The sequence below is a fragment of the Solea senegalensis genome, linkage group LG12 (assembly GCF_019176455.1).
Source record: "Solea senegalensis isolate Sse05_10M linkage group LG12, IFAPA_SoseM_1, whole genome shotgun sequence".
NCBI lineage: Eukaryota > Metazoa > Chordata > Actinopteri > Pleuronectiformes > Soleidae > Solea > Solea senegalensis.
In genome coordinates, this window is record NC_058032.1 from 21,408,238 (window position 1) to 21,431,726 (window position 23,489).

The 23,489-nt window shown below is 41.2% G+C and overlaps 1 protein-coding gene across 10 annotated transcripts in view; it reads left to right on the forward strand.

Annotated features, from left to right (window-relative positions):
- The window catches only part of tjp1a (tight junction protein 1a), an 82,060-nt gene that overhangs the window by 40,326 nt on the left and 18,245 nt on the right, over positions 1-23,489 (forward strand). For 6 of the 10 annotated variants that reach the window (XM_044040409.1, XM_044040408.1, XM_044040404.1 and 3 more), the window contains exons 2-11: positions 15,493-15,549; positions 16,480-16,604; positions 16,832-16,934; positions 17,159-17,480; positions 17,615-17,718; positions 18,255-18,423; positions 18,573-18,708; positions 21,849-21,991; positions 22,169-22,274; positions 22,367-22,517. In XM_044040409.1, the coding sequence (XP_043896344.1) occupies positions 15,493-15,549; positions 16,480-16,604; positions 16,832-16,934; positions 17,159-17,480; positions 17,615-17,718; positions 18,255-18,423; positions 18,573-18,708; positions 21,849-21,991; positions 22,169-22,274; positions 22,367-22,517 (1,416 nt within the window). The remainder of the gene's footprint in view (positions 1-15,492; positions 15,550-16,479; positions 16,605-16,831; positions 16,935-17,158; positions 17,481-17,614; positions 17,719-18,254; positions 18,424-18,572; positions 18,709-21,848; positions 21,992-22,168; positions 22,275-22,366; positions 22,518-23,489) is intronic. The other 4 variants (XM_044040410.1, XM_044040403.1, XM_044040411.1 and 1 more) reach the window with 1 other exon arrangement.

A 23,489-nucleotide genomic window follows, 5' to 3' on the forward strand; every position in this document is an offset into this window, starting at 1 on the left:
TGATAAAAGCACTTCTCGCATCACCTTGTGTCAGACTCAGGTCCAAGACATTGAGAGATTGCAGCTGTTTATGTTGCTTTCATGCTAAGGAACAGTGAGGATATCAAAGATATCTGACCTGCTTAACCTCTCTCATCTCTGGAGGGAAATTCAGGGCAGATACTCACAGCAGGAGGCAGGTGGATAGCAGAGCGAGGCAAAAGAAAGAAAGGAGAAAATACTTCTTAAGGGAGGAGGTGCTGTGGGAGGAGAGGTTACTGGAGGGGTGAGATGGAGAAAAAGAGAAGTGGGAGGGGGAGATGAACTGGCTTTAATCTGAGTCACACGGCACATCTTAAAACAATCTAATGTTTTCTACCGACCTCACGGTAGAAAACTCCTATAATCACAGCGTTGCAGCCCAGTATTTTTCACGTTATAAAAAATATTCTTCAGCACATTAATAACTATTTCGGTTTAATTCAAATGCTACAGAAAAATACAGTCCTTGTCCAGAGAGGGTCAAGTTTTATTTTGCACTAAGTTGGTTGTTATAAAAAGTGTGGATGGCAATAGATGATTGACAGTTTCCCTGGTTCTTTTTGGAGAAGTGCTTCACTTGCTTGATTTGTCTTTAGTCCCTTACTGCTCCTGGTACAGCATGTTTGTGGTTCTGAATTATTATATTTTCTCTGACCTCATTCATTGTTGATATTAACGTCCCTCCTTAGCGATCCAATCACAGGGCGCCTCCAAGATCTGATCACAAAAACAACATCCAGAGGTGGTTTAAGGATACATGTGGTCGTACTCCTGAGCATGCGTTAACGCCGTCTTTCCTCAGGACACATTAGAGACCATCTCCACAGCTGACGTCATCTAACCCACTGCAGTTTACACTTCTCTTTACATTTGTCGATTTATTTGTAGCCACTGATTAACACTCATTAGCACACGATTTCTCTATTGTGATGAATCTTATTTCATGTTACAGCAGTGTGAGTAGTGCATCGATTATTAACAAGAATGATTATTATCATTCATGTCTTCTTTTTTAATTATCAATTTAAATAAGCATGACATCATCACCCGCTTGCTTAGTACTCAGTTTTATTAGATGTTTGGTTAGTTTTTTCATTGAAATGTTTGGTAGACTGTTATGTTTGAGTCTAACTGGGCCGAACCATTTTTCAAGTGAGTCTCTCTGGATATAAAGGTACAACAATTGATCAATAATTCCATTCCTTCTGTCAGCATAATGTAATCAATTGATCCGAGACTGAAGGACAATTCTGCACCGCCCCTGGTCTCTGTTCACAGCCTCACAACTTTGTCATGACAAGAGACTTTGATTAATCAGATCACAGGGCTGTTCAAGGAGAGAGCAGGCGCTCTGCCGGCTGTTTCACCACTCCATCTCTGCATTTGGGCTTATTAGGGTGATTATTTTCATATTCGATTTAGCTGTCAACTGTTTTCCTGAGTAATCAATAAGTTGTTTGGCCCAAAAAATGTCAAACGTTCAAAAATGGTGATCAGTGGTTTTTCCACAAAACAAAACTTCTTCAGTTTTGTTGATTTTTGTTGCAAAGAAACCAGAGAATTTTAGAAGCTGAAGAATCAGAGAGCTTCTTTTACTAATTGATTATTAAAATTGTTGATGAATCATTACAGCCTTATTCTGCGTACTGATCCCTTCCTGTGTCCAGCATTGAAATACGACGTCCTGCACTGCAAAGTAACCTTTAAAAGGAAATAAGTTTAAAAGACAGTCAGAACATAAACGCAGTAAAACACATGTCAGCATCAGTGAGAGAGTTTCAGAGATGGGCAGATTGCCTCGGGTTCCTCTGTCTGTGCTCATCTGGTGACAAGAGCTCAGGACAAAGAGACATGATCCCAAAATATGACTGTTTTAATAACCTGTAGATGAAACTCGGCAATCAACTTATTTCCAGCAGTCCTGCCAACTGCAGCTTTAAATGTATCAGTTAAAACTGAATTTTCCAGATGTAGTGTGGCTGTGTGGCTTGATCGAAATGAATGGATGGAAATATTGGTTGGTCCCTTCTTTGATCTTTATCAAACAGCCAGCTTAATAAAGCTAGCACGCTCCCAGCTTGCCCTGCATCCTTTCAGGCATAGCAGGACAGGTCTCTGCAGGGATTTATCATTCCCACTACAGGCATGAGGGATTTGACACTGGGTGTTTTGTGTGCAAGAGAGCTAGAGCGCAACCGAGAGAGGGAAGACAGAGATGGTGCATCTGGCATCCGTGGCTCAGCTGGTTAGGGAAGAGAGAAAAGAGGCTGGAACAGATTCATCCCAAGGCTTGTTGTCCTACATGCCTTTGCAGAGAGACACACACACACACACAGACACACACGCATGTGTGCATTTGCTTATCTTTCCCAGTGTTGGGCGTTTTATGTCATTTCTGTCTGGGAAACTGATTCATTAGCCTTTGGTAGACACTGTCAGCTGCTTTTTAACAGTTTGCATCATCATTCATGCTTGGGCTGATATCTCCTTTTATCAAATATGCACTATATACACACCCCATTCTTTTATAGAAATATGTCTGTGAATGTCTCAGCATAGAGCACCAAACACGGTGGCTTTGCTATTGTCCAGAGATGTGGGTACAGACTTTCTCTGTATTTTGCTGGAACATTATGTAAGTGAGATGCAGCCACAACTGCTGAACACTTAAACTCAGTGTGGATTCTTCTACATGTAAATACACTTGGACATTAAGCAAACTGGCAGGAGGTTCTATAGAAAACTCTGTGGATATTTGTGGTCACACACCCTGCCACCTCGCACAAACTCTTGAGAATCTGTGGCGTCTCTGAAAGCAGAATTACATGCTCAGTGATGCCTCTTGAACCCTATTGTCCTTTCTGTAGTGTGGATTAGGGAAACCCATCAATTTGCTTTAAATAGGGGGGAATTTCGAATAGATTCCTGTGGGCCATAATGTATGTTAGTCATGTACTGTGTAGTTAACATAACTCTGACTTCTGTATCTGCAGTTACTCCTAAGTAAAACATTTGGATTATCGGCAACAAATGAGTTGCCCTCTGGAGACAACATAGACATATTCATGGACTGAGTCTATTTGCATCACGGATTAACATAATTATAAGGCTTCATCATAATTTTGCAACAGTTGTACTTTGTAATTAGTTGGTTTGTTGCATTGGAGAGTGGAAGCTTCCTCCCCAGTAAGTATTCTTTTGGGTTCTTGTTTAGTTATCATTAAAAATCATTTATGTTTTATCTCTCTGTGCCCATGCATATCGTTCAAGAATGCACGGGCCCCCTCCCTATCTCTCATCTCTTGAGGGAATGGTAATTATGTTGCCAGTTGAGTGCTGGGAAAATGGCCGCTACAACAGTAACTCATTAATTCACTATAGATTCTGCCCCACAACATGCCTATTGTAGCAAAGTCCCGAGAAGGCTTGGGAATGCTATTGAGTGGGCTTGGCTTCTCGTTTTATGGCAACATGTGAATCTGCAGCGTATGAGCTGTGGTTCAGTGTTGCGTAGTTTGGAAGATGTTGCACAACATAAAATTTGAAAGGCAATTTTTTTTTTTACAGCTGTGTAAAATATTCAAACCGCCTGCTCCACGTTTATGTGTGAACATTCAAATTTAGACGTTATAAGTGTAGTTGTGAGTGGATTTTGTAGTGAAATTGTGGCACAGGAGGCGCTCTGCATTTGTCCTTGCTGGTACTAGTAGCTAATAACAGCCCCGCATGTGTGCCGCAGAGACAGGCAAACATGAGCAGACTGAAAGACCCCTTGCTGAATCACTCCTTTGTGTAACGTGTGCTTGTGGGTCTCTTTGTGACTGCTTACCCATGTGGTACAGTGAGTCTCGCTGCTGTCAACCCAGCCATAGTGTGAAGTGAAAACCATCATTTACAAACTCTCAAACACGTTTGTTTCTCGATACTTTGTGACACACCTATAACACTTTGAACTCTGTTACTTGACTTTTGTCTCCAAACAACCTGTCCACGTGTTACACTGAGAAGTTTGACGATACTAGCCGTAAGTTTAATGTTAAAGATGATGTCAGGTCAACTGTCGGTGCTGTAACTTCAGGATTACGGTTTACTCGTCTAGAGGCATCATCTTAATTGTATGGCTCCAAACTACAATCTCAGGGCATTAAGTCTCATCATGTGCTTTCACACATTTTTTTATGTGACAGAATAATTTACATTGTTCTTACTCCTTTAATCCTCTTTAATTTAGTACTTGATACAGAGTTGACTCAGTCTTGATTTATTTCAAAGTGTATTTGGTGGTGATGTTAAAATGTGACCTTTTATTTCGTGCTTAGTTCCAAGGAGAGAGAGAAAGAGAGAGTGATTGGGATAAAGAGGCAAAATAGTAACAGAAAAGAAAGTTGAGGCAGAACGATCCAGAGCATAAGGCAAGGAGAAGGTGAGGGAAACCGTTGTCGACCTTGTCTACTTATCTGCACATTCCTGCAGTCTGTGTGTGTGTGTAAATGGGTGGGGTAGGGTGAGAATACCGATAGTTGTGTGCACAGTGATTGGCTGAATCCATTTGTTTCCAGTGCTGGATCTGGTTAACGTTCTCAGCGCCTTGGCAAAAACAAAAGCCAGTGTAGTGGGTGTGTGTGTGTGTTTTTGTCTTTTTCTATCTGTGCATGTGTATGTTTTGTCTGGTAAAATGTACCAAAAACAAGAACTGAAAAAGTGAATGTTGATATAACCTACTTTGTGTAAAGCCATGTGCCAGTGCTTCCCTGCACTGTATGCAGTCCATACTATCAACCCACTACGTGTTTGTCATGTAGACAGTGGCAACCTGCCATAGTCAAATGTTGTTCCAGTTTTAGAATGAACTACACTTGCACTCAAAATATCATTCAATGTGTCCAAGTTAATGTTCTTGCTCTGCTGTAGATCAGTGTGCAGTGTGTTTGCCTTGTGTTGCATGTGTCTTATCATTATTTTGAATACTGTTCATGAAGAGAACCAGACTTGTTTTCTGCTAGACCCTACCAGGGCTTTGTATTGCCAAGAATCTGGCAATAATAATAAATAAATGTATATAATTATACATATGTTATATGTATAAAGTGAGAGTAGAAGAATGTAGAGACATGTGCAGTGTCTAGTCTAATTGTCCAGAACCACAAGCAGAGGAAGCTTCACTTTGTCACCTCGCTGTCCGCTATCTGTCTCATTTTCCTCCTTCCTCGTCAGGAAGTTGATGATGATATACCAGCCCTCTCATTCAGGATGAATCAATTTTTCCCAATGGGCTGTATCAGATCACAGTTTTCAGATTGGCATGTTTATATTCTTATCTGTCTTGTCTGTCTTTTATTCTGTTTACTTGTGTCCATTGTAAACAAGCAGTTGGAGAAAACCCTAAACCCTGTCGTGGAAGAATCTTCTCTTTCATGCACTAGGGTGTGTTCAAAGCTGAAGAAACAGTCAGTTGTTGAATTACTTAGATTATTAAAACATTTTGACACTCTCTGTCCACCTCTGATCAGATGAGCATGGACACACATTTATTTACTATGCAACTCTGCCGTTTTGCGTTTATTGTGTTTGTCTGACTATTTGACTTTTCTACACAACTACAAGAGTCTTTCCTCTTGTAGTTGTAGTGCAACAGCCAATAGGAGCATTCTATGTCTCTCTGAACTTCTCTGTGATTGGTCAAAGCCTCCCATAATGCATTGTGTAGGAGCGTTGTTGTCCCTCGGATCACTTGATATACATTATGCTGAAGGTTATTCTGGAGTCAGTGATCAATAACACTGGAAAAGAAAATCCTGCTTACCAGACTGTTTAACTCCACCAATGCTTAGTAGTGTTGCGTACACCCCGCTACCACTGAATTATTTTGTGGAAAACATGGCACCTGTGTTTGTGCTCATCCAGCATTTTAATGACTTGAGAGTGAGCGAGAGAATGACTTTGTGTCAATCAGTCATCCCATTTGAATGATATTAAACTTGATTCATTTGATTCAGAGATATATTCATGTTATTAACCATTTGCATCAGGTTGGGAGCTTACTGCACACTCTAGAGCAGGAAAAAAAGAAAGCTTGTCTTTATAGCAAAACAACTTTTAAGCCCTTCAATGTTTCACTCTCCTTCAACGAGGCCCTAAAATGCCAAAAGTGAGCCGTGTCCCTGTAAAACTTAAAAGTTAGTGACAAACCCACAGCCTGAGCTAAACCAATGTGAAGGATTGTGGAAAAACAGAGAGTCAGAATCGCCTCAGATGTTACCACTCCCCTCTGTGACCTCCACACTCTGCCTCTCCTCTAGGCAGAGAGCAATTATTGTGCTTGAGCTGGGTTGACTTTGCTGCTGGATAAGCTGCACATTAGATGCTAGCCTAGCCAAGCTGCATATCTGGCTCAGTGGACAGCAGTTAGTTAGTCCACAACACTGTGTTGAGTGAAATGAATCTGCAGTCACACCTGAGCCAGGGGCTTCACTAAAATACTTCAGTTCATTAAAGTACTTTATTTAATTCATTTGCTTGCACATGGATTAAAAAAAATATATATAAAAATATCTACAAGTAACAGTGTCAACAAACGGTTAACTGTATGGCACCCCTGGAGAGTTGTGATTTATTTAGAAGCATAATCACCAGTCAGCCCTGTAATTAGGTGCTTCACAGAACTAACTGTACACAGTAACTAACTGTATCACCTCGTCCGTCTTTACTGCATTTTTTCATCCTTCATCATTTCCTGTGCTGAGGATGTTGTGCCTTGGTCAGATTTTTTGTCTGTTTGTGAGCAGCAGAATCCACAGAGTTAAGACCAAAATGGGGTAGTGATCAAAATACAAATTCAGATTTTTAAAAAAGGGAGGGGAAAACTAAATGTCTACATTTACATTAATAATTTAAGAATAAATAAATAATGGTAACTCCTATAGGTCTAAAGTAACTATGTAGCCCCATTGCTTTCATCTGGGATTTACAACTTCTCTCTGCAATAACTTAAAACCTTGAAAGTGACACTGCCCCAAACTTTGTTTCCAACGTCTCAAAATCATGATGATGCTCTCAGATGTCTTGTTCTGTGTATTGACACCATAGGAAATCTGAATATCCTTGATGTTGTCTATTAGTTTTCACACCTTAGCCAGTAAAATATATTTTAAAGTAAGTGACATCCTGATGTGGTTCATTTAAGTAATGTACAGACACATATGACACAACAACACACAGTGCAAGAGAAACTCTCCAAACTGCCATCCATCCATCTGTTTTCATGAGACAGCAGCGGTAGACTACAGATGACTATGGAAGCATAGCTCAGATTAACATTTTAATCCAAAAGCCTGGATTATAGGTTTTGTATTTTATTCCTACCCTCACTATTCTAGGAGTCTGTGTCAGATAGTTGTAAGTCAATGATTTGTGTGTGCGTGTGGATCCTGTATGTTGTGCTCAGAGTGGTCACACTCCAGGGGTTTTTAAGTAGAGCCGTGTAACAGAGTAGAGCTGCTGTTTGAAACTAATTAACTCAAGCAAATACTATGAGCACAGCTCCATAGTAGCACATCAGTTCTGACTGAGGCTCTGCATCATCATTGTGTCGTCATCTGCCCATTGGCTCCTTGCCCTCATCTGCACACCCATGTGCATTTCCAGCCTCTGCCTTTAAAAAATGTTACCATCTGTTCAACACTGACGTGACAGCAGTTATATGGTTACGTTTGTTGTTGTTATACAGGACAGGGCGGGACCACGTGTCAAGAGGCGTTTTGCAAGCTGAAGTTCAGAAGTGTTACCTGCAACCAGGCCAGCAGTCAGTCACAGTGGGGTCCACTCATATATGTGCCATACTTAATCATCTGTTTTCCTCAAAGTGGGAACATAATTTACAAATTTGCATCATGTTTATATCGAAGAAGACTCGGAAACTAGTTAACTTCTTATTAACTTCTCCAGAAAGTGTTTCCCGACATTCTTGGTACGTGCTCTGGTGAGAACTGCTCGCTTGGCATCTCACCAGAGCAGGTACCAAGAAAAAAAAGTATTGTACTCTACTACTATTGTACAATATACCGTCTTTGGGCAGCAGGACACACAGACATGAGAATCATGGGCGTCATGCATAATGTGGCTACTTACAGTCAAGTGTCTGCCCTCCAGAAAGAGCATGTGTCTCTAATTATGTTTTGTTGAGTGTACTGCTGCCTCACTCTTTCCTCTGGGTCCAGTAAGAGGGGAGATATTGTTACCATGGACACAATTGCCCCAGCGATGGGGAGAGCTGCTGGTACACGGTGGTGAGTCTACAGAAGTGCTTAATAGCAGTTAAGAAGAACTGGAACCAGCTAGTAGCAACATTTTGACCTTGGTGTTTATTAATAGAAACACAGGGAGCTAAATCACCTTCTTAGCATTGTCCTTGTCTTTTAATTACTGCACTCTCTCAGTAGGACTGTCACTATTTATTTGGAACGTTGGATGTAAAGTTCACGTTTAAAATGTATGTACGTGCTGGAAATGCAGGCTGCCATCACTTAAAGTGACGTCTGCTTTGGAGGAGAGACGCGGTTTTCACGGAATACCTGCTAATAACCTGTGCCGGGGACATCTGTAGGCTCTGAGCACATGTTTTTTGTCTACTGGTAATATTGTAAATAAAAAGAGAGCCACACTCGACCCCAATAAGGTTGACAGACTTGTTTTCCTGTCAAATAATATCAGAAATTAAGTTGCGTTGTTTGCCTTGACCAACATTATTACATCTTAAGCTTTCAGAGCTTCCTCCTGTCAGTGATGTTTTGGTCAGGGAGTGTTTATTTTGTCCTACTGTACTCAATGCTAGCAGCACTGTTAATGAAGAAGCAATTATTAAAAGTTTTGTGAAGACAATGAAAACTGTAATGTAGGGGGATTGACTTTATTAGAATGAATTATGGGTCATTATAAATTAATTCAAATATGTTTGGGTTTTTTTTGGAAGAAATGACAGCCCCTGTGAGTAATGTCTTAGGTTCTAGGTTTCAAAATGAGGTGAGCTATACAAGGAGGAATTTTCAAAAGTTAACACAGGGATTACACTGGAAGCTGAAGCTATTTCCTGCAAACAGGAAGTGGAGTGTTTTCCTGTGGGTGCTGTGGCTGCTCTTGCTTACATCCTGTCTCGGGCTATCAGAGGCGAGCAGGCACAGTGACCTAAAGCTTTGTCAGGTTTTTTTTTCCCCCCTCACCCTTGTCGTCATCTAGACACTCACTCCTGCCACAGCCCATTGCTCAGTGCCTTCTCCCTGTACCCCAGAATAACGTGATGTGAATAATGAATTGTTTTTCGTGGAAAGGCAGAAATGTGCTATCTGCTTTTTACAAAAAAGGTGCCTCATAGTCTTTGCATCTGATACTCCCACTGCATGAAACATTCCTGTGGTTCAAACGCTGGGCAGCTGGATGAAGGGAGTTGGTGAGTAATGGACCACTGGACAACAGTTTCATTGGTGAAACTCCGATAAAGAGCTTCTTAACCTCCTCTCAGCTTATGACTCATAATATGACCTCACAGTCACCTGTCACTTAGTTTATTGCAGAAACTAGGCAAGGTCCCTTTATTTATAGAGAGCATTTCATTACGAAGAAACTCAAGCACAGCTATGATAGTGGTAGAAATTGACATACATATATCAATGAGACATAACTATAGTAAAAATGCACAATGCAATAATACACATAACATAATAGTTAGCATTTTAGAGATATACTGAAGAGCTGAACCATGTAGTGCTTTAAAAACCAATATGAGGTGTTTAAAGTGAATTCTCTATTGAATGGGGAGCAAATGAAGTGATTAAAGTGCTGAAGTAATGTTCTAATACCAGTGAGTATTCTTGCAGCTTAATCCTGAATGAGCTGAATCTTCCTATTGAATGTTTTGGTTGTCCAGTGAAACAACATTAGAGGTAACGAGGGATGTGCTTTGGCTGCACATCTCTGTGCTATCGAGTCGAGGGAAACTGAGGTTGGGAATCACAATTTTTAAAAAATACTACCCCTATTCTAGTAATACAAAGCTAAATGCAAATCGGTTAAATATTCCTTTAACTATTTTTGTGTACTCAATATTCTCAGCTTCTTTGTGCTCTGCAGGTCTCAGCTTCTGGCTTTCCAAACAAAGTTCAGTGCTGCACGTCAGCTGACTTTTGTCCACAGATTTTTGAAACTGAAGGCCGCGTGTGTGCTCCGTTTGTACCGATTCTCTGTGAGGAAGTGAAAAATCTGATGAATATGGAGAGTGAGAGGTTTGCGTCGAAGACTTGCATGCTTGACCCGACCCCATTTATCATAGCTGTCTACAGCAGGTTATTATTGTCCATTTCAGCAACTAATTTTTCCAGTCAGATCATCAGTCTGCCCCAAAGAACTGGATTAGTCTCTGCCTTTGAAGAGCCTGAATGAGCTGTTATCATTTGTGCCGGACTGTGTGTTATGGTGGGCCAGGCAGGGCCAAGTCAGGCTCCCTGTAGCCTGAACAAAGAGGCCCTGTAGTGTTAGATCATGGCTTGTGCATGCGAATTTGTGTTTGTGTGTGTGGCGTTGTGTGCATGTGTGTGCGTGCGCACAGGCAAGTCCACATGTGTATGGTTTGATTGGTGCTCATTGTTTCCCAGCCCTGGGCCTTGCTGGCCTGAGCTCAAGTCTGACTAATATGAATGTATAAAATACACTCGGCTGCCGTCAGTTTGTGCAACATCAAGCGAACCATTGTTTCACACAACTCTGTGACTTCAGAGATAAACCTCATCCTTTGTTGCCGCCTGTATTTTTTTTATTAGTTTTCCTCCAAACAAATGGGACACACTCGTGTTCATGTTTGTTTTGGCCCCGTGTGTTGTGGGATCTTTGCTTTTGCATGATCTTAAATGTTCCTGTAAGAAAATACACGAGATAAGTGAGTTACATGGAGCTACAGCTGGTGAGATTTGTTTTTGGATAAAAATTCCTCCATGTGGGATTGTCTTTTATGAAAAATTAGGCCATGCTGGTCTCGCTCAGTCAAATCACATAATATTAGATGTTGAATTTCACAGTCAAAATGGTTTCTGCTAATGGATCTTAGCTAATAGTCTCAGGCAGGACTAGGTCAGTTGGTTTTGCTCCGGCCAGAGTTTCCAAATACTCATTTTACCCCCATGTTGCTGTGTCCTTTTCTCACTTAGTCATCTCCTCACATTCATTGCAGATTTAATTTCCATAATAATCTCCTCGGAGAAACAGAGCTGCGGTCCCAGTGGAGAAAATACCTAAGCAGCTGTGTACCTAAGGTCTTTGGTTTAATTTGCATCTGTCATCAACATTACCTGGATTATTTATTTCCCGTTTGTAACGTGGTTTGAAACCTGCTTTGAATTTTCAGATAGAAACAGGTCATTTGAATTAATAACAAAACTATCTAGTGGTGGAGATTTTACCTCTCATATACACATTTTCCAGCTTTTTGCTTCATAATTTCATATTGTAGTAAATCCAAAGTATTATGAGCAACCATATGATTTCTCTTCAACCACTCCTATAACTGGAACAGCCTCTGTTGCACTGCATAGTAAATTAATCTGTAAAACTCCTGTCTAACTGACTCATATACTTGACCTGTTTCCTCTTACAGCAACAAACACGTCTCCACCCCTATGGCTCTTACACCTCACATGTGCTACACCCTCCCGAGCGCTGTTTATAGTACGTGTAGGAGTTTCAGACTTGGTGGAGCTGGTTATTTTATTATTCATTTGTTTCTGAATAGGAGTAAGCCACTGATACCTGATATTAACTAGGCCAGGGGGAAATGTACAACTTTATTTGTTCTGCTCTGCTCTCAGAATCTGTTTATTCACACATAACAACATTAAATATACATTATTATATTTATTATTCTTAATTATACATAATAAGATAATGTATATCCTCAAGCGGGGCTGTTTCCTCAACTGGTATTATGTTATATCAACAGGTCTGATGACTACTATATTTAATCTGGTTGAAGGTTAAATCTGATGTGAATTTAAACAGTTAGAATGTAGTCAGCTGGAATTGTTTTTAATGTCTAGACATCCTGCACATGTGCAGCTTTTATGGAAACCCCTGGTTGTATAAGTAGGCCGCAGCCTTGCTCCTCTTAACCTTCTCTCTCCCTGCAAGCCACAGTTCAAGGACGAGGCCACCTGCATGCCTGACCGCCTGGTCACATGACCCCAGTACATTGTTGTTTCTCATGGCGGAGCCTTTTTTCTGTCTGCGCGGACTGCTGGGTGGATGAATGGATGAATGGATGGATGAATATATCACAAAACACTTTGGAGGGAATGGATGTGTTTGGGAATGTCAGGGGGAGCCACAGTTAAATGGGTCAGGGTCCCGCCACACAATGGTGGCATTACTGTGGGAGCTGTACAGGCAGATAGCGAGCAGGGACAGTGGAAGGAGGGATAGAGAAGGGGGACACCCAAGCCTAAGTCGCCAATTATGGACATAAATAACATCCACACAGAGCTACCATGGAAATTAGGGTCAAAGGGTTAACAGTGTTTTCAAGAGGTTCAAGGCTAACTGATTCATTGTCATGCGGCGCAGAGTGAGACGGAAAGACTGCAGCACAAACCCCCATTAGGAGACTTTCAGTGAATGTAATGTTGGGCAGTGTTTACAGCACCACATGCAGAGATATCATACAGTACATTTACATGAACAGCCAACCCCCTGCAAGCTACCTAACACTCTGGACAACTGTGATTTATGTGATTTGGGAACAATGCTAAAGTCTCAAGAAACCCTGATCGTCTATGTGGATGTTTAGGACTGCAACTGAAAATCAATTTTGTAACTGATTTAGGAAGAAAGGCCCATATCACCAATAAACAAAAACAAATATATTCAATTTCTTATCATGTAAGATAAATAAAAGCAGATATTTGAGAAGATAGAACTAGCAAATGTTTGGTATTTTGCTTTTAACATTCAGGAAAAATAAATTCCTTGTGCACCTTGCTGCTATGAAAACCTGATCTAAATCCAGTGTCTATCTTCTTTTTTTTATATATCTATCTATGTACAGTACGTTTGTGTCTTTTTCCTCGCAAGTGTTTTGGACATGCTAACAAACACCAGTCCCTGTTATACACTCATCAACTCGGCAGTGTGAACCTGTCAGTTTGAAATTTAGAAAAGCAAAGGTGATGACAGTAATGACCACGATGGTGTTGAAGATGATGGGTGAGAAGGTTTGGGGGATTAGGTGATGATTAAGGGTTGAGGGAGTGAGAATATCACGATGATAGGGTGGACCGGTGACATGGTGTGTTATTTCAGAAGGCTGATTATAGAAGGTGTACTAAATAAGCACCCTGCCATGTGTGATGGCGTTTATGGTTTCCCCCTCTGCCGCTACACTAGACTGTGCTCAGCACTCTGCTGCAGACAGCTGTACCATCACTTGCTGCAGGCAGGGCAGACGGGACAGCAGCGTTGCCTCATCAGCTGGAGGGAAGCAGCGTAAAGATGCAATTAAAGCTGCGGCTGAAGCTGTCTGAGGGTTGAAACCAAAAAATGAACGCATTTTTATACTTTTCAGTTTTCTAGTATTTCCTGTGCCTTCTTGGTGAGTCACAGACATTGATGTTCATCATTGAGTCAAGAGGAACCTGTACTGCTAAGCTAACGATGCACTGCTTAAATCCAGTGTGGCAGGTGAAAAGTACAGATGAATACCTCACTCTCGAGTAACCCAGACTGACCTAAAACTGGAATGTTCACTCAATCTCTGGAGTCCCGTCAGGTTCTACCGGCTGTTTACGCGTGTTGCTGTCATTTATAGTCTTTCCACATGTACACTTTTGCAACTCCAGGAGTTAGTCATGCATATGCAAATAAGCAACACGGTCTGTTTTCCTGATGTCTCTCTGTCTACTAAACTGTTCCTGGCAGAAACTGTTCCTGCTAAAAGTGAACAGGATACAGAAGGACATTTTGATTTTAGACCAGGGAACCGTCAAATGAAACTAACGTCGGTCATGTCGTGAATCAAATTGAGAGTCCGATTTATGCGGCCACTGATTTAATTCCTTGTTATTCACTGGTTACAAATATGTGTGTTACTGCTGCATCATCCACATGCCCTGTGCCAATAACACCTATCCATTAGAAAGCCAGAGGGAGCCAACAATGGTTCATTAGTTTAAGGGTGATACACGGAGGCACCTTCATAAGCATCATTCAGAAATTAGTTTTTACTTTTGCAAAGATAGGAAAGCAATTAAGTAAATCCAGAATGTACAAGGACATTGAGTGGCGTGGTCAAAATAGAAACTGTAGATTCTCCAAATCCTTCATACGATTAGATTTTCGATTTTAAGGTCACAATTCGGTTCAATTCTCACTCTTTTTTGGGTCTGCCATTTTTAGACTTGTCTACTTTAGTCTAGGATCATTGGTTTTATGTCATTATAACTCATTACATTTTGATTGTCTACATAGTGTCATGACTGATATAATGTCTGTCATTTCTTTGCATTTTACCACACTGAGGCCTTATTGTCAAATTTAAAAAAAATATTAATAATATAAATGCAACGTATAAACGATGCAAAACATTTCCACAACAGTGATTTCAAAGAAGCGGGATTGGTCTTAATTTGCAGCTTTTGGTACTTTGCTTGTGCAAGTTATGAGTAGTTATGGTGTGAAATATAACCAGCGATGCTCCATCTAGCAGCTGTTGTGCACCGCTGCTGAATGATTGTTGGAGAAACCCTGAATGTGTACGCTCATTGTCAATATCAGTATCACACCGAGGTCCTTTTTTTAGACCCAAGTCTAACAAAAGACCAGATTGTATATCCCTGCCACCATGCTTATCTAAAGCTACATGTTTGCAGTTAAACGCAAGTATGGAGCCGTTTGTGACCTCAGTAAATGATGCATTATATACTGTATATGATATAAAGTTGTTTCAGGCAAAAGCACAACCTTCCTTTTGATGTGTTCTTACAATCAGGGCTGCAACTAACGATTCTTTTCATAATTGATTCACCTGTCGGTTATTCTCTTGATGAATTTTGGTCTGTAAAATGTTAGTAAATGTTGAAAAATGTTAATTAGTGTTTCCCAAACCTTGTAATAATGATGTTTTCAAATGTCTTGTTTTGTGCACAAACCAAAGTTCTTCAGTTTTTAATTATTTCTTTATAAGATGGAGCAAAGAAACCAAAAATGATTCACGTTGAAAAATCTGAACAATCACAGAACTCAGTCCAATTAATCAATTATAAAGTGGTTGAATAACAAAGTTATCGATTACTAATCAATGAATCGATCCAGCGTTGCAGCCCCACATACAATATTCATGATTCTGAACACTTTATTCCAGATTTTCAGGAGTGTACAAAAAGATGCTTTAATGTAACTTATAAACCAGGCGACTGATCCTTTCTGTGTCTTGCATTGCAGAGTGCAGCGATGGAGGAAACGGTCATATGGGAACAGCACACGGTGACCCTTCACAGGGTAAGTTTTTATGCATCTTTAATCCACTCTTTCCTTTTCTTCCTTTTTTGTCCTGTTCCCTCTCTGGCATCCTAATCCTGTTGGATGTCTTGTGAGTGTGTGTCCCCACACACACACACATTTTCCTTCACCATTTGTCTCTGTCCCCCTGCCCATCTATCTGTCTTCTGCCTCTGTATTGAGCGGTCCAGCTGTAGCAGCAGGATGTGTGGTAATGAAACAATAGTCAGTGAGCCCAGATGGCAGGAAACAATGCTAAGGAAGACAGAAATCAGCATTCACTTCCTTACTACTTCATTTCACTTCCTTCCTCTTAGCAGCATATTCTTCTCCTTAACACAACTCCAGGAAAAAAGAGGGTGAGGATAGTTGTTTGTCCTGTGTATTGTCACATGTAATTATCATGGGGTAGACGTCATTAGTTCTTTAAGATCCTTGGATATCAGAATCACTGTCCCCGCTGTTACAGTCAATACCGTGAGATAATAAATACACGCATGACTTTAGTCGTTATGTTACTGCATGCTGAATTTCTGAATGTACACTGCTTTGCCGTGCCGTGTCGAGCACCTGTCTAGACGACTCTCTTTGCTGTAATCTAATTAGTAGTGGCTTTATTGAAGGAGCGGCCCAGTGTGGCTTGTGGTTCTCAGTCTCCCAGCTTCCCTGTGTTGTTGTGGTTGTAAGATTAGCTATTTCCATCACGCGGCTCGCTCCCTTGGCATCGGCTTGTTTTGCATCGACAAAAACAAAGCAGACCTTAAACTCTCCTATCGGAAAAATGAGCAAAATAAACCTTGCAAATTCATAGTTTTCTTGTTCTGTTCAGTAAATGGCTCAGTATCTTTAAATACTACACAGCCTGCAGAGAGTTTTAACTTTTATTTACAGCAAACCGGGACACGTTTCACTGTGTATTTTTGTGTTTAGGCTCCTGGATTTGGGTTTGGCATTGCCATCTCAGGTGGACGAGACAACCCACATTTCCAGAGTGGAGAGACCTCCATTGTTATATCTGACGTGTTGAAAGGAGGTCCAGCAGAGGGACTTTTACAGTAAGCATTACAACTAAAATAACATATAATTGAGTTGTTGTTAATGTTTCATCTTTTGCCCTAAGAAAAGTGTTGTATGGGCAAAGTTATGTTGTCAACACAATGAGTTAAAATGAGATGCTATTTAATTTAATGTCCCGGTTTCATTTTCTGCTGTTTTGGCACCAACAATGCAGCATTAGCTAGATTGGTATATGAATTATTAATTTATCACTTCATCTTTTCAGAGAAAATGATCGTGTCGTGATGGTCAATGCTGTGTCTATGGATAACGTAGAGCATGCCTACGCTGTGCAGCAACTCCGGAAGAGTGGCAAGAATGCAAAGATTGTAAGTGCAACAAAGAGTGTGCCCATCTTATTTAGGTTGGAATTCATATGCAGTGACTTCTAATGTTTCACATGATGATTATGGCATTCAGTTGACTTTTAATTTCTCTTCTATGTTTCAATCTTCTATTGTGGATTGTTTCTGCATTATTTATGGTATTGTTTGTGCACGTGGGTCAGGAAATAATGGCCATCTTTTCAAAGTCAAATACTTTTTTTCCCAAGACTATTCGTAGGAAAAGGAAAGTACAGATCCCCGTCTCGCGGCCAGGAGACAGAGAGACAATGTCAGAGCACGAGGAAGATGAAAGTGATGAGGAGGATGGCTATGATCCCCACACTGGTGGCCAAAGTGCCTATGGAGGCGCAAGCGGGGGCACAGGCACTGGCAGGCGCCAGGATCGCGAGCGTAGCAGCAGCGGCAGGCGGGATCACAGTGCCTCGCGGGAGAGGAGCGTCTCGCCGCGCTCCGATCGCCGATCACAAGCCTCATCTGCGCCACTCAAACCTGCCAAGATCACGCTCGTCAAGTCCCGCAAAAGTGAAGGTGCGAAACGCGAATACTGCGATAAACACTTTCTTTGCTTTTTAAGATCAGGAATAAACAAAGAAAGTTTAATTGAGTGTCAGACCGATACTCCCATTATTGTTTTTAATTGTTTTTTTTTTTGCTGAAAGCAGAGTATGGACTCCGACTGGCCAGCCACATCTTCGTGAAGGACATCTCCCCCGAGAGCCTTGCTGCCAGAGATGGAAACATCCATGAGGGAGATGTCGTACTCAAGGTAAGAGAGAAGCATTAGAGAAGACGATTAAATCACAGTACTGGAGACGTAAACAATCCATAAAGAAAGGAGGAGTGAAATAAGAAGTGTGAGTCATTATTTTTACTGACAGCATTCACTGGTCTGCTGTGGTCACGTGTAAGCTGCTGGAAGTGGCTCAGAGTGAGGTCACAGATCATTAGTATTCACCCTCACTAACAGGCATACCACACATTCCATTGTTTCTCTGAATTTATATTCACTCACTGTGTGGGGACCTTTTTCATGTGTACAATGAATACTTGAATAAAGATAGAATAAAGATCCATGTGTTAATAGCATGGCACTTGTAAAGTTTATTCACAGTCTCTTACGTCTTTTCATTTTCTACATGAATGGTTAATGTGAAATAAAACTTTTACCGTTTATAATTCCTCTTTGCCTCGTGATGATCCAGTCATATTCAAAAGCACAGTGTGTGTGCTTCAAAATCCTGCAGTGATGATAATTTGTTGACTCAGACGTTTTAGCTGACAATCTCCTCTGCTCCCTGACAGATCAATGGCACAGTCACAGAGAACCTGTCACTGGTCGACGCCAAGAAGCTGATCGAGAGGTCAAAGGGCAAGCTGAAGATGGTGGTGCAGAGAGACGAGCGCGCCACGCTGCTCAACATTCCCGATATGGACGACAGTGTCCCATCAGCTAATAATTCTGACAGAGACGGTGAGACGGCAACACACGCAGCAGTGCCGTGTTGAATCGGATTGCTAAAGCTGTGACTTTATTTTCTTTATTTATTTTGTAATTTTGACCACACTCTGATTTATGGTATTGATTAAATGATAACACGTTTTTAATCGTATATTCCACAGACATTTCAGAAATACATTCACTGACATCAGATCATTCCAATCGATCCCACGGGCATGGTAGTCGATCACGTTCACCTGACAGGCCTGAACTATCGGATCATCTCCGTCATTCACCTCGGCAGATCAGCAATGGCAGGTAGGGGGGAACTACGCACACACACACAAATCTGGTGGCATGACACGTGTCACACATGCCACAGTCATGCATCCACTCTCCCAGCACTGCATTATCATATATCATGTTCACACCCTCAGGTTAGGGGGTGCTGTGTAAGCACCTTGCAACACTAATGCATAAATCAATAGTTAAAGGCATGGCATGCATAAAGCATCACACTCCCCATGGAGCCGTCGCTGGGGTTCTGATATTGCTTTGCTCAGGGTCAGGACCAGGAACGGGCGACAAGTTCATCCTTATTGTGGTGGAATGAGCACTCGTTTAAAGATGTATAGTAGAAAATAAAAGCCCAAGTGTTACTCGTGCAAATCTGTCAGTGATGAGTGATGAATATACCTACATTTTTGGTGTTTCAAATTACTGAGCATACTTTAGATATGCTGTCCTTTCAATTTATTTAAATTTCCATGCTCTTTATCCCCCTTTTTTGACACTGCCAGCTGGAGCTTTCAGTAAGTTGTCTTTCTTAGAGTTCAGAGGTTGCATAGATTCCTGTAGCTGGTAAAAGTGTAGATTGCATAAGAGAGCTATAGAAAATCATCAGTGATTATAGTTTCCCTAAATCAGTGTGGCGTGTGTGGACAATGAGCAGCGTAAGCAAGTACTGATCTTGGTTGAATGAAAAAGGAAAAATTATTAATTTGTTAACTGTTGAACGCACTGACCAATGCTAATAATGTCATTGGACACAGTGAGTAATGAGGCTCTGTAAATAGTTCACAGTAAACAGTTCTGTTTCATACTTTGACACATGCATGGTTATTGAATCATGGCCTTTTATCCAGGCTGCCTTCAAGCTTTTAATGGATGAGAATTTACTTTCTGGGGGAACTGTCTTCTGTAATCAGACCCCTGTTTCATCATTATTTTATGGACCTTGAGTCAAACGCAGAGTGTACAGCCATACTCCAAGTACTCTTTATTTAGCAGTTTTTTTCTCAATATTTTCTTAAATCAAATTTGTAAACATTTCAATGTTCTTGATGAGATAAAAACAGTTACTTGCATTGCTTGTTTTGCACAGACCCCACACTTCAAACAGATGTAGTAATTAGTTAAGCTGCCCTGTGACTAGTTTGATCACTGGTGCCGGAACATTGTGTCCGACTCCGGAGTATAACTATACTTGTTTCAATGCAGGATGAGAGCAGGGTCACTCCTGCCCAGATTACTCTCAATGTAAGTGAATCAGGCCTCTTTGTGTGTGTCAATTATTTTATTCTTGTTAAGCAGGACAGATTTGGTTATTTGGATGTTTAACAATAAGCACACAAACTGTTAGAAGACGAGTTGTACCTGTTTTACCTGGCGGGTGTGGTTTAGGGAGAAAGTGAGGAAATAACAGTCTGATGCACTAGACTGTGATTTAAGGGAATTTTGTTACTATCTCCCAGTTTGGGTGAGGGGGGGCAAAAGGAATTTGACATACTTCCCACAGAGCTTTTCTCCAAGCGCAGATGGTCCGCTTAACCTGATTGGCTGTGAGAGCCCGGGGGCATTCTTTTGCCCGGAACATAACGCTGTTCCATAACGCCGATCATCATAAACGGCCGTCGTTCAAAGTGTCTCAGCGGCGCTAAAGGCTCCGTGTGTTGTGCTTTCAAGGAATTAAACTTAATAATCCACTTAATAAGCGTCATGGTTCAAGTTAAAGACACATTTGTGTGAGTAGTTTTTTTTATTTTCAGCTGTTGTTTATATGTTTAACTCGGATTATTAGCTGCAAATTGTTTTGTTTTGTTTTCCCCTTTTGACGCATTGTTTTTGTCTTATGCAAAATGACGATGAACGTGTGTGGGTATGAAATTACTAGGGTGAGAGTGGGATTGTGGTGTGGCTGCACCATATATGTCATTGTTTGTTGATATCCATGGAGCCGCATCTCTTCCACTCCTTCAGTTTGTCTCTCTCATTCTCTTTTACCTGTGAGAACATCCAAACGAGGAGAGGCTTCGGTCCAATGGTGTTTTGTCAGCGTGAAGCCTTTTTTTAGAGCAAGGAGCAGCAGATTTAGGCCAGAACACTCTCACTCACTCCTATCTCATTCTGTCTCTTGCTCTGTGTCTTTGTCTCCCTTTTCCTTACTGTGTCACACTCTTTTCCCATTCATCCATTACAAACACAGTGTCTGTCTCTCTCTCTCTTTCTGCCATTACAATCCAGTTATTTATCCTCTGGCAGTACCATTCATTTAACCTTATATCTCCACAAAAAAAACCTCACACTAGTCTCTCTGGTGCTGACATGTAAAAGTGCACAGATCAGATTAATGTTCAGTATAAAAACGTAATTTTAGCGAGACTAGCAGGGATTCATAAAAGGCAGCAGCTGAGCAGCTAACATTAATCAAATGTGGAGGGGTTGATTCACTGTCTCTGCGTTTTTACTACGCTACATAGCATTTTTATTCTACAGGAGCGAAATGAAAGATTGGGACATGGACGAGTCGTCTGAGTTTGTGGTACAGTCTGCACCTTCACATTCTTTTACAAAAGCTTCTGAGTACAGCTCAAGTGCTCTGCCAGCAGGCAGTCATGTGACCAGACTGGAATTCAACCATTGTTTTAAGCAGCAGTCCTTTCTACTATGTCGGACAGAGTGTACTACATGCACACACACACACATGCACAAAAAAACTTGTTTATTTTATCCAGGTTAAACAGGAAGTACAACTGAAAAGCATCCCAGCTCAAAAGTTTATGTTGGGAGACGCGTTCCTTTTTCTTTCTCTGCCTGTGTGCTTTTATTGGAAACAGTACTGTATGGTCAGTGGAAATGGGAGTTTATATCAGTCTCATAACTTGGAAATTAAAACGTTTATAGATCCCTTCTCCTCCAGTGGAGCTTAAACTATTATCAGTGTCTGGCCGGGAAATTGCTTTGCTATTGAATATCTGCATAGACTCTAGGGGATTTAAATGAAACGATAGAAAAGGGAAGATAAAATTAATTAGTGGGGGAAATAAAGAGAAACGTCATCCTTACTTTAATGGTTATTGTCTTTCAGTTTTAAGTCCATGTGCCTTTATGACATAATTCATGTCCCGAGCCGTGCTATTATGTTTGATTTTTACATTTTTCATCCTATTTCTTTTCAGCAGCCATCGAAGTCGCGATGAGGATCGTGTTTCTAAACCAGGGGCCATGTCCACACCAGTCAAAAGCTCTGATGATGGAGTCATGTCACAGGCCAGCGACCAGGCCAGTTCCAGAGATGACAAGTCGTTACCCCCACTGCCTGGTACGGTACTCTACCCTACTTCCTACTCCCTACTTTGTCATGAGGGATTAGTGTGCAGTTTTCAGTGCACATATATTTACAGTAGAAAATAACCAGTGAACTGAATTCAGCTCAGCACAGTGTGTATATGTTTTCTTAGAAGTGTTATTTTACGTACTGTGCTTGTGTCTGTTGCAGAACCAAAGCCAGTTTATGCACAGCCTGGTCAGCCTGACGTGGACCTGCCTGTCAGCCCCTCAGATGCCCCAGTTCCCAGCGCCGCTCATGATGACAGTATTCTCAGGTAAATATCTTAGATGCCTCATCATTAGTCAGTTAAGATATTTAAAGCATTCATTCGTCAATTAAATCCGTTTTGCTTGTGTTCTCCTGCAGGCCGAGTATGAAGCTGGTCAAGTTCAAGAAGGATGAGAGTGTCGGTCTGAGGTTGGCAGGAGGGAACGATGTAGGAATATTTGTGGCAGGAGTTTTGGAGGACAGTCCTGCTGCCAAGGAGGGACTCGAGGAGGGAGACCAGATTCTCAGGGTATGCTACAATCCAGCACTCAAACATGTCAGTTATTTAATGAAGTCATGCAAGTCACTGCTCTGTAGAGTGAATGGAACCTGAACCGGGTCTGTTGTCCTGCACAATTAAAGTGCTTAAAGAAAAGCATCTCCTCATCATATGTATCATATGTGTGTCTTTAAAATATGGACAGAAGCAGCTAGGGTTGTAAGTGTCATCATTGACTGCAGCCAGTGGTCGAGTAAATCAGTTCTTAAGTCTTAAGTTTTCTGAGTTCATGACTGTTTTTTTCCATGTCACATGTATGAAAGAAAGTGGGAAGAACATCTGGTGTTATTGTCAAAATAGACAAGTCAGCTGCCCACGGATCATCGGCGTCGAAACAATGCGATTCTATGAAAGTAATAGTTTTCGTTCTGTGTAAAGAGATCTTGGGAATACAATACAATGTATCCGTCAGTCCATTAGTCATTCCCAGGCCGTGCCTCGTGTCAAAACACAATAGATGCCGTTTGTACACACTGACCTCAGAACAGTCGACTGTCTGTTTCACTGAATACTAGACTAACATTGTTGATGGGATGATTGAAGCCCCCTTGATGTCAGCGTTGGATGCATTCTGACATGTACGTCGTCCGAGGATCACACCTGCTGGAGATGTTCTCGTCTGTAGTTCAGCTTGTACTCTGCAACAGAGGCCGAGTGTGTTGCACAGTACAAGCTGACATATTTACACAGTGAAATGATGAATTGTATTTATCTGGTTGTCTTATCTCCTTTCTTTATGTACAGATGTCTCACATATCCCCCACTTGTTGGTTTAGTTTTTGCCTGCGTGTGTTCTTTTCGCTAACATATCTTTGAGACTTCCAAGACATTGTTTTCCATCTTTAGGCTGTTTTCCTTTGGTTGTGCTGTTCTTGTGTAGATAAAGACATTAAGCCCTCCTGTTTCTGGGAAGGATAAAGGTGTCTTTCAGATGTTTGGTGA